General features: G+C 38.1%; 1 protein-coding gene across 4 annotated transcripts in view; it reads right to left on the bottom strand.

Annotated features, from left to right (window-relative positions):
• Window positions 1-131: 131 nt before the first annotated feature.
• Window positions 132-15,043, bottom strand: part of TRPC3 (transient receptor potential cation channel subfamily C member 3) — a 33,639-nt gene continuing 18,727 nt past the window's right edge. For 3 of the 4 annotated variants that reach the window (XM_066318226.1, XM_066318223.1, XM_066318225.1), the window contains exons 4-12: window positions 11,191-11,355; window positions 8,897-9,113; window positions 7,581-7,814; window positions 6,195-6,459; window positions 5,493-5,688; window positions 4,192-4,401; window positions 3,590-3,673; window positions 3,024-3,099; window positions 132-704 (exon numbers count right to left, since the gene is read on the bottom strand). In XM_066318226.1, coding sequence (XP_066174323.1) covers window positions 562-704; window positions 3,024-3,099; window positions 3,590-3,673; window positions 4,192-4,401; window positions 5,493-5,688; window positions 6,195-6,459; window positions 7,581-7,814; window positions 8,897-9,113; window positions 11,191-11,355 — 1,590 coding nt within the window. In that variant the 3' untranslated portion in view covers window positions 132-561. Of the gene's footprint in view, window positions 705-1,131; window positions 1,168-3,023; window positions 3,100-3,589; window positions 3,674-4,191; window positions 4,402-5,492; window positions 5,689-6,194; window positions 6,460-7,580; window positions 7,815-8,896; window positions 9,114-11,190; window positions 11,356-15,043 lie in introns of all 4 variants that reach the window. The other variant, XM_066318224.1, reaches the window with a different exon arrangement.

The raw sequence follows: 15,043 nt of genomic DNA, 5'->3' as shown, positions 1-15,043 counted from the left end.
ATACACAGACATGTTAAACGGCGCTGCTGCCATTATATTCCCACTTACCTGGTTCTCAGCAACTCCTTGTGGTCATAACCATGAGTTGTGGCCTTACACGCGTTACTAACACCACTAATAAAGAACAAAGATTTCAAGTAATCCTCCACTGATCTCTAGTTGGTTTATTGTAGTATGAAAAATCCTATTTTGTACCTGGACACTGCAAGGAACAGAGTATTACGCTGTTAATTTTTTGTCTTGCAAATTTAGTGCAAAGAATTTTCCATATGTAATCATAAACCTGTTAAAACATCAGCAGTCGATACCATTATACCTTTTTAATGCATAAATGCAAAAAAAAATGTTATGATAGTTCTTGCTTTTAGACAATTAAAATGAAGAGAGCAATCTTTCTGTGGTGAGTTAATAAAAGTTCCTAAGACTAAATTCCAGAGAAGCTGTACATAAAGTTATTTAGTGCTAAAAATCTACAATACATTTTTTTCAAGTATAAGATACTGAAATATTATTGCCAATAAATAGTTGTGCTGTAGTCAAAGCCATGGTTCCTTTGTAGAATCATTCACATCTCAGCATATTAGGATTTAGTTTCTCACTGAGTTTATGTATTAAAATTGCCAACTCTTCTGTTGCTTGGGACTTATCCTCCAACAGTTCATAGCGAAGACTGGAGATGTCCTGTTTGATTTCCTTTAATTCACCTGCAGTAATAATGGAAAGACACCCTCATTAGCGAAGTTTAACATTCAGTCAACACTTTTCTGTTAAGTCACATCAGCGTCTATTTCAGATTATCATCCCAAAATGTTCACGAGAGCAAGTACAGGATGGATCAGGAGGATTTACCTCTTCTTCATTCTCAGTGAGATTTGTCTCCACCCCTAAATAGTACCAAAAGAATTTTGACAGTCCGTTAGGATCTCGCATTATGCTCCATGTGTATACACAACACCAAAGATTCCCAAAGGGCCATACAAAGGTTAAAGAATTAATCACACCAACACTGCTGAACAGCTGGTAAATATTAGTATCCCCTTTTTAGAGAGAAAAGAAAAAGAGGGTTTTTTTCTGAAGGGATGTGCCAAAATCACAAAGGAAAAGTGTGGCAGAGTTGGCAGTAAAACTCACAGCTTCTGAGTCTCTCTCCTCTTCCTTACCAACATCCTTGGAATTAAAAAAAGTCAACCAATTCAACATGACATTATAATTTGACACAAATATAAAAAACACATTAAAACAGAGACAGCTGTCAAGGCCAGGCTTGTAATAAGCAGCAGCATGTTTTCCCTTGTAGGATATTCAGTTCAAGAGCAAAAGCTTTTTAAAATGTTCAAATACTGTTATTCCAGCAAGTGTGAGGGATGTGAATTCTTACACAGTATCTGCCTCTGGAAATGATTTGTCATGTAGAAAATAAAAGAGTATGAAGAGACACCTAAATTCTCTAGTGATGCAGAACAGGGAAAATCTCTAGGCTTTTGTTAAAGTAGTTGCAGTACATAGAAATGCCAGCGTTTTCTGTTTAGGGAATAGCAGACTTGATGTGTCTTCAGAGGCTGGGTCTCTAATCTGGGTACCAATGAGATGCTCAGGACAGACGGAGCACTTGGCTGTGCAGCTGAAGAGTGAAACTCAAAGGTTCCTTGCCCTGCTCAAAGTGGACTTTCCTCTACAAAACCTGGTGCCAAAGCCAGAATCACGATGTCAGGAAACCGTGACTCTTCTGCACTGTTTTCCTAATTTAAACACATCCCTGCCAACACCAAAGTGGCATCAGGGACCTGGAAAGGGCTGGCGCTGCTGGTGACAGAAGAATCTTTTCATCAGTCACTAGGTAGATGATTTCCTACATCACAGAGCAGGAACAGGAGGAAAGCAGTGGGAATTCAGGAGAGCAGCACACTGGGAGGATTCAGATTCAGGAGCCTTTCTGCTTTTGTCACTGACAATCACAGCTCTGTACAGCCACACAGGATGGGGAAGCGTCAGGATAACAGTCAGTGCACAATGCTGCCTTCTGAAGGCACTGAGGGGGATTTAATTTAATCTTTTTGCTCCCTGCTTCTTGCTGCAGAGAGTTACAGGTAAGCAGAGGGCAACTAAGGAGCAAAACAGAGGCTCTGCTGCCTTAGCTGAACGCTGAGCAGCCCTTTCAGGCCCCTCACATCACACGTGCACACAGCTGCCTGATGCTGCCATGCCAGTAAAATATCTTCTGACGCCAGGCTGTCCATCACTGCATCCCGCTAACTGCTTGATAACATTCTAGCTAGAATTTGTGTTTGGGGATCTGCCCAGAGCACAGGAGTTTCTTTGTTGGACTGCAGGCCTGCGTTTCCTCCATGGAAGGTGGGAGGAAGGAGGACAACCTTTGCCATAATCTCATCCCAGTCACTGGTGAGTTAGGGCATGCACCTGCAGCAAGCATCTCTCACATCTGCCAGGGAGCTCAGATTCACTGTTTCTCAAAAGGTCTCCCACTAAAATAGAGGTTATATTTGTCGTTTTTTATCACCATGCAGCTGACTGAGGAGCTTTGTTTAATGATCGGCAGCTTCACACGTGATTATTTCTCACAGCTTTATGAAGGAAGGCAGGACAAGTAGTTCATGGTGTAAAGTGGTAAATTGTGTGTAACTGTGTGTTCAGTTGAACAAAACAGAGAGGAAGGCCCTGCAGCTTTGATTAGGACTCTGCAAGTGTGAATACGGTTAGTGGTTCCTTCACAGATTTCCTCTGTGCATTATGTCTGTGCTCTCATTTTCTATCTGTAAAATGGAGCCCATAATATTTCTCAGTTCTACTTCTTTAGTCCTACTTTTCCTTTTTTTTTTTTTTTTTTTTTTTTTTTTTTTTTTTTTTTTATGACATGGGCATACTTCCATTACTATCTGAGCCTCAGTGCATGTGAAATAGAAATAATCCCTCTTTTCACTCAAAACCCCCATGCATCACTGTAATACTAGTTCCTAATACAACATGAAGAAAATTGCCTCTGAATATTGCAGTCTCTTTCTTACCTTCATTGACTTCATCATTTTCTTTGTCCACTTGTGCTTTCAGAACATAACGTTTTATCAGTCTCTTCATTATTTGCTGCCAGATTAAAACAGTTATATAATCACATGAAATTATATAATTAAACACTGTTCATTCTTCTTTCTTAGCTCTCTCTGTCACATCTGCCTAAGAGAAAGAATGAACAGCCCCAGATGAAGCACTTGCCTCAAATGGACTTTTCTAGGGCATGCTGAGAAAGAAAGGGAACAGCCAACCTAGTCAGCTTTCACATCCCTTAGTCAGAAACCCATTTCAGATAGTCCTTCCCCAGTTCTAGATGTTTGCTCCTCACACTTTCCAAACTGGGACATCAGAGACCAATTTTAAGTACTGCATAAGCTAGTTTTGAAATGCTTCAAGTAATAGTCTTGGACAATAACTTTTTTTTAAGGAGCATCCTAGACTTTGACTTCTACAGGAAGTTTTCTTTATCTAGTGAAGGCAAAATGTTACCTGAAACACAAAATTCTGCTAGAACCTTCTCACAGTTCTATTACTCAGGACAGTGATCACTGTGTGTACTTACCTGATAGCGTGTTGGCTGATTGAGAATGCTGTTAAAACTGTGGGATTCAAAAACTCTGGTGTTCGACTGAGTGAAAAGGTTTAACTAGGAAGAAACAAGACAAAATTAAAATAAATTATGGATTTCACAGTTAGTATTCAGCTCCATTTTTCTTTTTCTTTAGACATATTTGGGATCTTTCCATTTTTCCTATATTAGAGTGTTGTTTTTTTAAAAAATGAAATTGCCTTGAATTATATGTTGGTTTCTTGGGGTTTTTTAAATGCTGATAATTTTAGCCATCCTGTTCTGAGGACATAGGCTTAAAGTATCTTTAATCAATATTCAAGTAACTCCTTGTGGGAATTATTTGCATTTTTGAACACTTACCAATTTTTGTTTTAATTGCATTTCCCCAGATTTGGTTGTTCCAACAAAATTTAGGTCTATTTCTTGTTTCATGCACTATGTTTATTTAGGCAGTTTGAAATAGAGATTTATTGATATAAGTTATTAATTACTCTCATCAGAAACATGGATGATAAGCTAAAACTAAAAAGAAATGAAGACTGTTGGAATGGACACACAATTCTTCACTGCAATGAAAAGATCTCAGAGCCTACCCTTGATTTGGAGTTGCCCATTCCCATTTCAATGTCCTTCTGTAGCCGTCTCCTCCTGCACTTAGAAAAGTTAATGATCCTCATGATGAAATAGAAAAAAGATTTGGGGCTTGGTACAAGACTGAAGGGTGGAGGTAATGTTTTCCCATCATCAAAATATGACAGCCAAAGTTTAGAACGAGCAAACTTCCACTCTACATCACTGTCATCCTGTGTTAGGAAACAAAACAAATGATACTTTTGTTTTTTATGAAATGCAAAGCTTCTTTCCAATGAAACTGCTTCGAAACATCTTTCTGGTTTTAGATAAAAAGTTATTTTCTTGCTAGTAAGACTTCCAGCAGTTCTGCAGAAATGCAACCCCTTTACTTAAGTCTATTTTAACCAAATTTCAGTTGTCTCTTTATGGCAATATTTCATTGAGAATGCTTAGTTCAAGCACATGAAGCATTTAAACAAGCATAATTTTTGCATCAAGTGAAAGCCAGCATATAAACTCCCTGCTATTTAAAGTGGAGCTTTCAGGGTTTTTTTCAAGTCTTGTTTTTCTTATTGAAGTGGTCACATGAGTTTGGTACTTGCACAAGTGTTGAAGTATTAGACTCAAGGCAAAAAATGGCTTAAAATGGTAGTGCTCACAGCCTTTTACATAACCAGGACAAGCAACTCTGATTTATAATGGAGTATAGAAAATACAAACTTTGTGGTTGTGAAGAAATTGTGTTAAATACTGACAAACTTACTTCGTCCTAATGCATTCTTACTGAAGTATTCCAAGGCTGGATTATAACTAGTTTTCTCCTGCTGAATTCTCTAACATTTCCCAGAACTCATTGAAAAAACTGGGAATGACATATCCATTTGTACACTATGTCTTAGATAATCCTTCTTCCTGTTTGTGTGGGCGTATGCCTACATCTGTGTGAATGTAGTACTCTCTGAACTTACAGTCTGGAAAGCTGGCACTGTAAATATACTTCTACTTTTCATTTCAGCAACCTGAGATTTATTTTTGAAACCTAAGTATCTTCAATACTCTACATTTTCTGATTTGTTTTTTAACTGGAGTTGGATGCCAACTATAATGTATACATGGCACGAGATAAACATGTTTACATCCTGTGAGGTTCTGCAGCTTGGCTGAGTTGCTACATAAAGTCAGCCTTATTTTATACTTTTTGTGATATCCTTTCCTGTGGTAATCTCTTCTTTGTACTTTTTGCATATCACTGAAATAACTCCTATTAATGCTACCCTTTTTTCAGCATAACAGAAGAGAACAGCTTGAGAACAGAGCCCACCTCAATTTCCTGATACGAACTGTTGATCATAGCAATCAGCATGTTAAGCAGAACCACCACCATTGTGACATTGTATATGCCATAAAGAACATAACCAATGTTCTCAATGAACTTGTGATCGTATTTGAGGACAACGGAGGTTACTTCAGACAAGCCAAATATCGACCAAAATAAAGTCTTGAAACTTTCTTCCACTCTGTAGGGAAAAAGAGAGGAAGGCATTATTAGTAACTGCACAAAGAAATATGTAAGTTGTGTATACAGTGATAAACAACCTCAATTAATTTGTTTGTGAATCAGAGCACTGATCAAAGCAACAAACATGCAAGGAAGCATTTTTCACAGCACTTTCCCTTTCTCCTCTGTGCTCCACCTATCCATCATATCTAATAGAGCTGTAACAATACATGCAGAACAACAGGAACTAGAAAGGTATTTTATATCAAGTAATATTCTCTTCCAATTGGTTGCCCACAAGTCTGTGTGATTGAAATATATACAGGTGAAATTTTTTCAGGCTGAAATGAAAGCTTCCACTATACAAACAGGGAACAATTGATCTTTTGTGTTCTGCTTTCTGAGGTCTTCAGTTTTATTTTAATGCTAAGGGAGAGCACACAATATCTCACAGACTTTTTAATTTCAGTGAAAAACCTGAAAGTTTTGATTGGCTTTTTACTTACAATGAAACCTCATACTTACGTTGTAAAGGCCGGGTTTAGTTTAGCTCCAAGGTAGTAGGAGTACAGTATGAACATTCCAATCATAAATGCAAGAAATACCATAATAAAAAGGACCATAAACTTGAAGATGTCCTTAACAGTCCTTCCAAGGGAGATCTGCAAGGGCCCAAAACTCTCATTTGCAGGCAGGATATATGCAATCCGAGAAAAGCTGAGAACAACTGCAATTGCATAAAGGCCTTCAGATATTATCTGGGGATCAGATGGGAGCCATTTATCTCTAGCTGGAAGATACAAAATACAGGGGTTACTCATTTATCACAATCTTGAGGAATAAACCTTGATAGGATTTTTCCATTAGCATGTCTGAATTTAGTTGAGACAAATATTTGAAGAGTCTAATAGTTGCTGCTCTATTCCTATTTCATTTAAATTACAAATTATGAATATGAGTTACATTACCTTCTGTTAGAAGAAAAGTGACTTGAAGAAATGTGACATTTTCTTTTGCCTTTTTTCTTTTTTTTTTTTTTTTTTTTTTTTCTGACCTAGACAATAACTAATTCCTTACTGCATTTTTTTTAACATGTCTCTATTAGCTATCTTAACAAGCACTACGCTGAGGCTGGGAAATTTATTCCTATTTGGTGTTTTATTGATGGGAAGTTAAGTGTTGCCTGATGAACAATTTCATTTATTAGTCACACCAAGCTTTTGCTTTTTGCAGGATATAACCTAGTTCCCATAGTGACCATAAAGATTTTTGCCAATTACCTCAAAAGAAATAGGATTGTGGGTTTCACACACAGTGGGCACAGAAACAATTGAGTTATACAGAAATTCATAAATTACTATGTGAATACATGCACCTTCTTAGGAAGAACAACACTGAATGAAAATGTATTTCATATCAAAATACCGTGTGTTTCTAAATGGGTATTTACATATGCACAAGTTCAGACTGGTCATATTGCAATTAAGGTAAGTAACAAAGTCTGCTGTTACAATATATTGAAGCCCATCCTAAAATACACTCTCAGCAGCATTTTCTTGTGTTGCAAATACAGATTAATCACAACTTTCTTGACAATTTCTGCACTGCAATAAGTATTTAGTAGTTTTATTCTACTTAAGCAGACCTTCACAGGGCCAGCATCCTTCCTTCAGAAGGAAATGCTGATAGATGTTTATGAACATGAATAACTATCAAACAACTGAACCAAGAAAACGAGAAAGGGATCACATCAACATTTTATCTGTTGTGCAATTAGCCAAGAATAAAATATAATTCCAAATGTTTAAAATCAAGGGGATCAAATTTAGCTCTAGGATACAGAGAGGCTTCTAAATGCATCCTTCAAGCTTTCCTATGTTCAGATCTGTTTGGCAGAAAAACTAAGCTCACCATAAGTAAAATATTCAATTTCTGGAGGAAGTGTGACCTCGGAGAGGTCGTTCTCCTCAATGTAGTTGTCCACATACTGTTGTGCTTTTGTGGCCTGAAGGAATGCCAGGAGCCTGGCTGTGAAAGCAGCAATGAAAATGGACAGCATCCCGAAATCCAGAACATTCCATAACTGCAAGATGTATTCCCTGGGTCCTTCCAGCCACAGCTCTTTGCATTCTGACCACATCATACCTGCAACAAGGAATGAAACAGCACAGCAATGTTTGCCAAACTGTTATCATTTCAATTCCCTGTATTCTCCCATTTCATGGAAGTGGATGATACCAGTGCAGCAGAGATTCACTTATTTGCAGTATCACAGCATCATCATCCCCTTCACTAAGGTAATTCTCTCTTGGTTTCAGCAGGGTTGATCAAATAGCAAGGTATTAATTGAGATTAATTAATGGAAATACAGTTCAGACATCACCCCACAGAGGGTAGAGAAGAGCCTTGATTTTGCAATGAAAATATTGTGGCCTAACAACAAAACCTCTGTAATTCCAAAGGAAGAAAAATAAAGTGTGGGGAAAAAAATGTCCTCTTACTTTCTTACCATTTACATTCCTAAATCACTTCTGAATCAGAGGGTTTAATTTTTCCACAAGAACACAACTACCCAACAACACAAACGACCAAATATAAAGAGCACAATTATATTACATTTTCTCCACTTTACAGAATAAGATGCTTTTCAGCATACAAAGTGGAATATGGCTATGTGTAATTCAGTTTTCTTACTTAAACTTCCCAGAAATTAATTTATGTGGATTTAATCCAGATCACAGCCTCACCACAACCATGAGATGCAGTTTCTGTGAATCAAGACTTTTTGCTTGATTCAAAGACGTTTCTTAGTGAAAATAAAAGCCCCACAAATAACAAAATCTCAACCCCACAAACTTTTTCTTGTTTCCCTGGCTGTGTGATTCAAAGGGGGTGCTGCTGCCATCCCAACCACACTCAGAGCAGCCATACACTGGACTGGAAAATCCCAGCCCTTGCTTTTTGTCAGATAAAGAGCATAAGCTGGAACTCCCAGCGTGCAACTGATACTCATCTCCCTACCCTGACACAGTTTAGGATAAAGCAGTGCTTAAACCAGGAGATACAAATGATTCAAAATCTGTCCTAATGCCCTGTTACCCGCCCTAAGGATTTATTAGTTGCTGCACACAGCAGCTGGATCAAAGGTTTGGCACCTGGGCTTCTCTCCTCCCTTTCAGGATTTCTATTTGCAGGAAAACAGGAGGATGAAGGGGCAATATACCTACCGAGAACCCACACCATGATCAGCATCTCTGTCCAGGTGAACTGGGTGGTCTTCACCCTAAAGATCTGCTTGGGGTAATCAGTGACAGTGACATTCGGCAGCGTCGTTATGCCCTCAAATCTGTCTGAAGCATTGAACACCAGCAGGCCTAGGAAAATAATGAAGGATGCTGCATGTGCCACAAATTTCATAAATGGGCTTCGAAGAATTCTTCCAAGCTGCAAAGGCAGAATGAAAGCAGTCACTCAGTTTTCTCAAAGAAACTCCAGGCATTCCAGAAGCATAAATGGGCACTCAGAGCTCAGGAGAGCCAGAAACCTCATTCTTAAAGGATACTCTTCCAAGAGCACTCAACTGTGATGCTTTGCCATTTCAGACAAAAGGCTCCCACAGGGAGCCACACAGAGTACATTGTCTTGTTAGTGAGTGCTCATGTTATCCCATAAACTCTAGATGGCAATCTTTGAGGGGAATCACTCCAAGGAATTGCAAATGTACAATGCCAGTGACCAGGAAGAGTTTGTAAAGTAAGCCCAGGGAAAGATAAATTATTAAGATCACCAACTCCAGCAAAACATTTTCCCTAACAACAGGAGTGTTCTATTAACTTCTCTATAACTACAGCTCTAGGAAAAATTAGTTGTTTTCTTTTCTCTGGTTACTGTATTCCAGCCAAAGAACACATGTTCAGAGCTCTAAGTGCCAAGTAAGTACCTGTGTCTATTAAAACTAACGACTGTTCCACAAAACAGACTAAGAAAAATAAGATAAAAAATATTAGTGATTTTTAAAACAAATTCAGCAGGTTTAATTCACATCTGCACCTGGTAAAAGAACAAAAAGCAGCACTAGGGCCACTCTGTCTGCAGCAGAAGAGGAGACCAGCTGCTTCCAGAAGACCACATGAGCTTTCTTATTTCAAGGAATTGTTTTCCTTGAAATTTGGGTCAGCTACTGTGAACTGAGCAAACCAGCACACATTAAACTGCATTTACTACCTGGGCAAACAATCTCAGCTTCCCTTCCTGCTCCTGACCTTTAGAAAGCATTTTGTAATTGCAAGATCCAACAACTGACCGGAATGTATAGCGCTTTTATTTGACATGAGCACCGACAAAAAAACGTCAGATGTTTCTGCTACTGGGAATTAGAGCTCAAGGACAAATGTCACTTTTCCATATTAGACACCAGCTAAAAATATATTAATATGTTCCCATTATGTGGAGCTGTGAGGAATCTATTTACTAAAGATATTAATGGAAAGCGACATTTCAGAGGATAATGAGAGTAACAATTACACTATTTTCATAAAGATTTATCATTAAAGTAAATAAATATTTAACCCAGAAAAATGATCAGGTTCCCTTCAAATATGTAGATGAGAAAAACCTTATCCTCTTTGGAATGAACTAAAAGAATGAAATATAAAAGAAACTCGCATTTCTTTGCTTTACACTTGCTAAGGAAATAAAATTGAAAGACCACATTCAGCACAGGAGTAAATGTACTTAATTTTTTTTAAAATGGTAATGCAACAGAGAAATCTTTCATCTGATTTACCAAAGATTTATCAACATACCCGATTTGCAAACAATTCATGTGCTACAGACCACCAGGATTTCAAAGAAACTGCTGTTCCTTTCCTTGTGAGATCAGCAGGAAAGATGGGAGCACCCTTAAACTTCAACATATTTTTAAAACGTAAGAGTTTACAGCTATGCTCTTTTACAAATATACCCCACTATATGGTCAGAATGATGCATTTAATTTAATTTCTGCTCTATGGTTCAGCTGGCAAACAGACCTCCTAGGGCCCAGATAACAAATACTTTACTTAAGATTAAGTTCTGCATCAGTAAAGTCAACAGATGTTCTTCTAATGGTTTATATGGGAACAGCATGAGACCTTAGGATGCCACCAGAGGAGACTTAATAAAGAATTGAGTGGTGACTTTCAAAAAATCCATGTTACTAATACAAATAAATTGCACAGCAGAGACTGTGAGGTGAGCACACCTAGGGAAAATTAAAAAAGAAAAAGAGCTCTTGGAGAAGGTTATTTTTCTTTCCTTCAGCTTAGTGCTAATTTATATTCATACTTCATCGTTGTGGTCCCCTCTTTACATTGCAAATAACAAGAAACCCCTTAGCATCTTTTGGCTCAAGGTTAGAGGTGGCTAAAAATATCATTAATTAGTTAAAATTTGGAAGCAGCAGAAATTGCATGTTGACTGCCAGAAAAGGAAAAGCAGCTCTGAGAACAGCACAAGACATATAATTTATAAAATTCAGTACCCTGCTACAAGGTGCAATCCAATAACCAATGGCTAGAAAGGGAAGGCCCAATGCCACAACCAGCACCACCAGACACTTGATAGCTATGGTCTGCTCCCGTAATCCTGAGAGATTTTCATACCAGATTGTCAGTAGCTGTTGCTGACAGTTTGGATGAGCCACAAACTGTAAAGAAAAAGAAAGAAAAACCAAGACATGCTGTCATTAATAAGAAGAGTTATGTAACTGCTACGTGCACAATTGCGATCACCTTCAGGTATAAATTAACACCAGATATTTAAGAACCATGGCTTTATTTTTCCTCATTTCCTTTAAAGCAAACGTTAACAAATAAGAAGAACCTGCCACTGATGCCTTAAGTGTTAGCTTTCGTGTTTTTCAGATTCTGTATTGCCTAGGTGTGTAGTTCTGAGCCTCACATTAAGCATTAGTAAGCCCTCTTCACAGAGCAGGTAGACAAAATAAATCCTTTTCCAGATGCAGACCAAGGACGACCATTACAAGTTTTCAGGCCCAAAAGCACAAACAACAGTGGACTGAAGAGAGAAAACAAGAAGGATGGGACTTCCTAATCTGAAGCTGTAATTGGAGAATTAACCCCAATATGCAAATAGACCAAAAACTCATAAAAGAGTGAAACCTTGTGACCGGTTGGCCATTTTGTGACTATTTTGGGTCCACCTTGGGTGTAGCCCTGGCCGGGCTCTGGCACTGCCCAAGGTGTATCCTTTAAGGCCTTTTAATAAATACCTACTTTATTCTTTTAGTTTTGTCTATTCTCTGTTCCAAGTCAGCCTTCCCAAGGCATCACCACATCACAAGAGCATGTGGGACAACAGTTAAGCACAAGGGTGAGCAGCCTGGTTTTCACAGCAGTTTGAAGAAATCTGGTGATATACTTATCGATAACTAGGGAATCAGAATAAAGAAAGCTAAGTGTTCCACAAAAAAGGGTTTGAAAATAAATCTGATAACTGATAATTTCTGTTGGGTTAAGAGTGATATTTGATATCCGTTGGTTATATTCTGGAAAAAAGAATTAAAATACTGTAAACCTTGGATACCCATTTTATTATCCCTTGTACTCTGCAGAGATCATTATGTACTACATATACTGTTGTTTGCCAGGTCTTGCTTGCAAAACTCTATCAATATTCCAAATCTCATTAAAAAGTGCATAGAGGAGTACAACAGGACAGACGTTTTAAAGAAAATCAAATTAAATCATTGGCAGTAAAAACAGGGAACCTGAAACCTCTCAAGAAGAGCAATCTGAAACTGCTGCATGAACTTTAAAAAGGGAGGCGATCTTCCTATTTTAATCTACTTTGCTCTAAAATAAAGTCCCTAAGCATTTTGGTGTGTGATGCATTAAGCAGTTACTTCACATATTAATGCAGTTTGTACATAAAGTAGAGTGGCCAAGAGAAATAAATAAAGAGATTGTAAAAAAGTCCTTTAAGAAATTAATGTTGACTCAAACTGCTTCTGTTCTTTTTATTAGGCTGCCACCTTTGAAGCTTTTGCACCATAAAAACTGCCAGCCTGGCCCATTTGAGAAGAAGAGATTGGGTTTTTGTGTTTGTGCATTCTGACATATGCCCCCAGCCTCTTCTTTTGCTAAGATAAATTTCATTGTCAACTCAGGACATCAAAGGGACAAATCCCACAGCAGATTAACTGTGGACAAAGGCAGGAAAGTAAATAATTATTTCAAATTACAAAGACATTTTCAAAATCAGGCTTAAAACTGTAGGGAAGAGGAGGGAAGAAACACCCACATCATTCCTTCTGTTACCACAGGGGATGGGAAGAAACAATAAAGGAGCTTTAAGGAAGTTTGCCAGGGCTGGGAATCAGCCCATGGGCCCCGTGGCACCTGATCCAGAGCTCTGTGCTGGTTTATTCTCCTGATCTATCAACTTTTTGATCTGACACTAAGAGGAGATGTATTATAATTAAAAAAAAAAAAAAAAAAAAAAAAAAAAAAAAAGATTTAGTGAATAAGATGCCAAGGGTTATGGGCAAGTTCTTCTCTGGCAGTGAGTCTAAAGGCTCTTGAGAGCATCTTAGCAACTTATTCAACTGCTGGCAACTGCACAATGTGCACCACTTCCAAGCCCTTGGAGCGAGTTGTGTCACTTCTTATCCATAAAAGCTCTGAAATTCATCCCTCCTTTCTCAGTCTTCACTGAAATACTTCAACTGATGATTAGGCTGGCTTTATTTTCAGCAATTTTAAACTATGCCCACCCCTGTTGTGTGTGTCTGTATTACCTGTATTTGCCTGCAGCTTCAACTCACATCATCCTACAACTTTGTTCTTCCTGCATTTCTCCTCTCACTCTATTTTCCATGCAGTTTCTCAATTCTCCTTACATATGTTGAACTTTTTATCACATGTGTCTAATACCTTCAGCTCCAAGCAGAACCCCAGGGAACAAAAATGATGCATGAGAACAGTATCTGGTCACTACAAGAAAAAATGTCCCAGTTTTAATGTAGCTGCTTTTTCAAGCATAATTGACAGTAACACTTCTGATGTTTTCAGTTTCATGAGGGTGAACCAAGTCATCAGTATGTAAATATTTTTCTGTATGACTCAGAGTGATTATGTTATTTATTTCTACCATCATAATGGCTGGGTTTAGATGGAGCAAGAACAAATCCTGGCACACTCTGATACACTAATGCACAAAATACAAAGAGAATTTTGCATCTTCTTTCCTATCTATCAATTTAACACTTCAGGGTTTGAAAATTAACTCCTGTGGTTTTATTCCAGCTCTTATTGATTTCACTTGGAAATTCCATCCTGATTTTTGTCTCGGCAAGAACTGCAGATTAGTTGGGCCAGTGTCAGCTCTTCTCTGGAATTTTATTGGCAATCTAAAGACAGAGTTGAGGTACAAAAGCAGTAATACAGCAGTAATTCAGCATACAGAGCAAGACTCACTTTTTTTTTTTTTTTTCCCCTCCACTAATTCCCTTAGTCCTTCTCTTTTGGAGCTGCAGTTTCAGTCTGAACCTTAGCTTCAAAATCACATCATGTTTAAAAGAAACTCCCTTTCCCAAGCAGTGAAGTTCTGACCATATTTGCTACTTGTCATATGTTTTTTCCTGCCTCTCCTCCCTCCGGCCAGGGCATAGGCTCATTAACTATTTCATGGACCTGCTGCTCCAAATCCCAGCATCAAAGAACCACGACAGCAGAGACATTTCCACCCTTGCCATGCCCTGTGTAATGGCCACTTCCAGGGAACTGCACATGTATGAATATGGTAACAGCTCTGCACCAGCTATTTCCTCCCACCAGGATCCTTCCTCTTGGACGTTCTGAACTGTATTTGTTGTGAACTGCAGCCAGCACTCTGAGTTTCTTGCAAGAGAAGGGAACAAGTTTGCTATGAGGAATTCTTTCTTCTTTTTTTTTTTTTTTTTTTTTTTTTTTTTGGTCACTATTTAGATTTCTGTTATTCTTAACAGATCTGTGTGGCCCTTTGCTCAGCAGTGAATTTCATCAGTGACAACAAACTCATAAAAGAAAACCATAGCCTTCAGCATGAAAGCTGAGACACGAGCCTCAACAAAGTTTTCATACACATTAAACTAGAATAGCATAAAGAATGTATATATTTAGACACTACAACATGCTTATGCACTTGGAATTTTTTTCCCCCATTCCAGTCTTTTAAATTCATTTAATGCTTATATATATTTACCTTGATTTTTGGTAATTAATATGCATTTATCTACTGTAGACCAATTCTATACTGGAAATGGTGATTTGCTGCTTGGGACCTCTGTTTACAATTTTTGTTCTCAATCTTTTGGAGCTGTCATAAACACCAGC

This window comes from Sylvia atricapilla, chromosome 4 (assembly GCF_009819655.1).
Source record: "Sylvia atricapilla isolate bSylAtr1 chromosome 4, bSylAtr1.pri, whole genome shotgun sequence".
Classification (NCBI taxonomy): Eukaryota; Metazoa; Chordata; class Aves; order Passeriformes; family Sylviidae; genus Sylvia; species Sylvia atricapilla.
The sequence above is the reverse complement of the archived record's forward strand: the minus strand, read 5'-3'. Positions and strand labels throughout refer to the sequence as shown.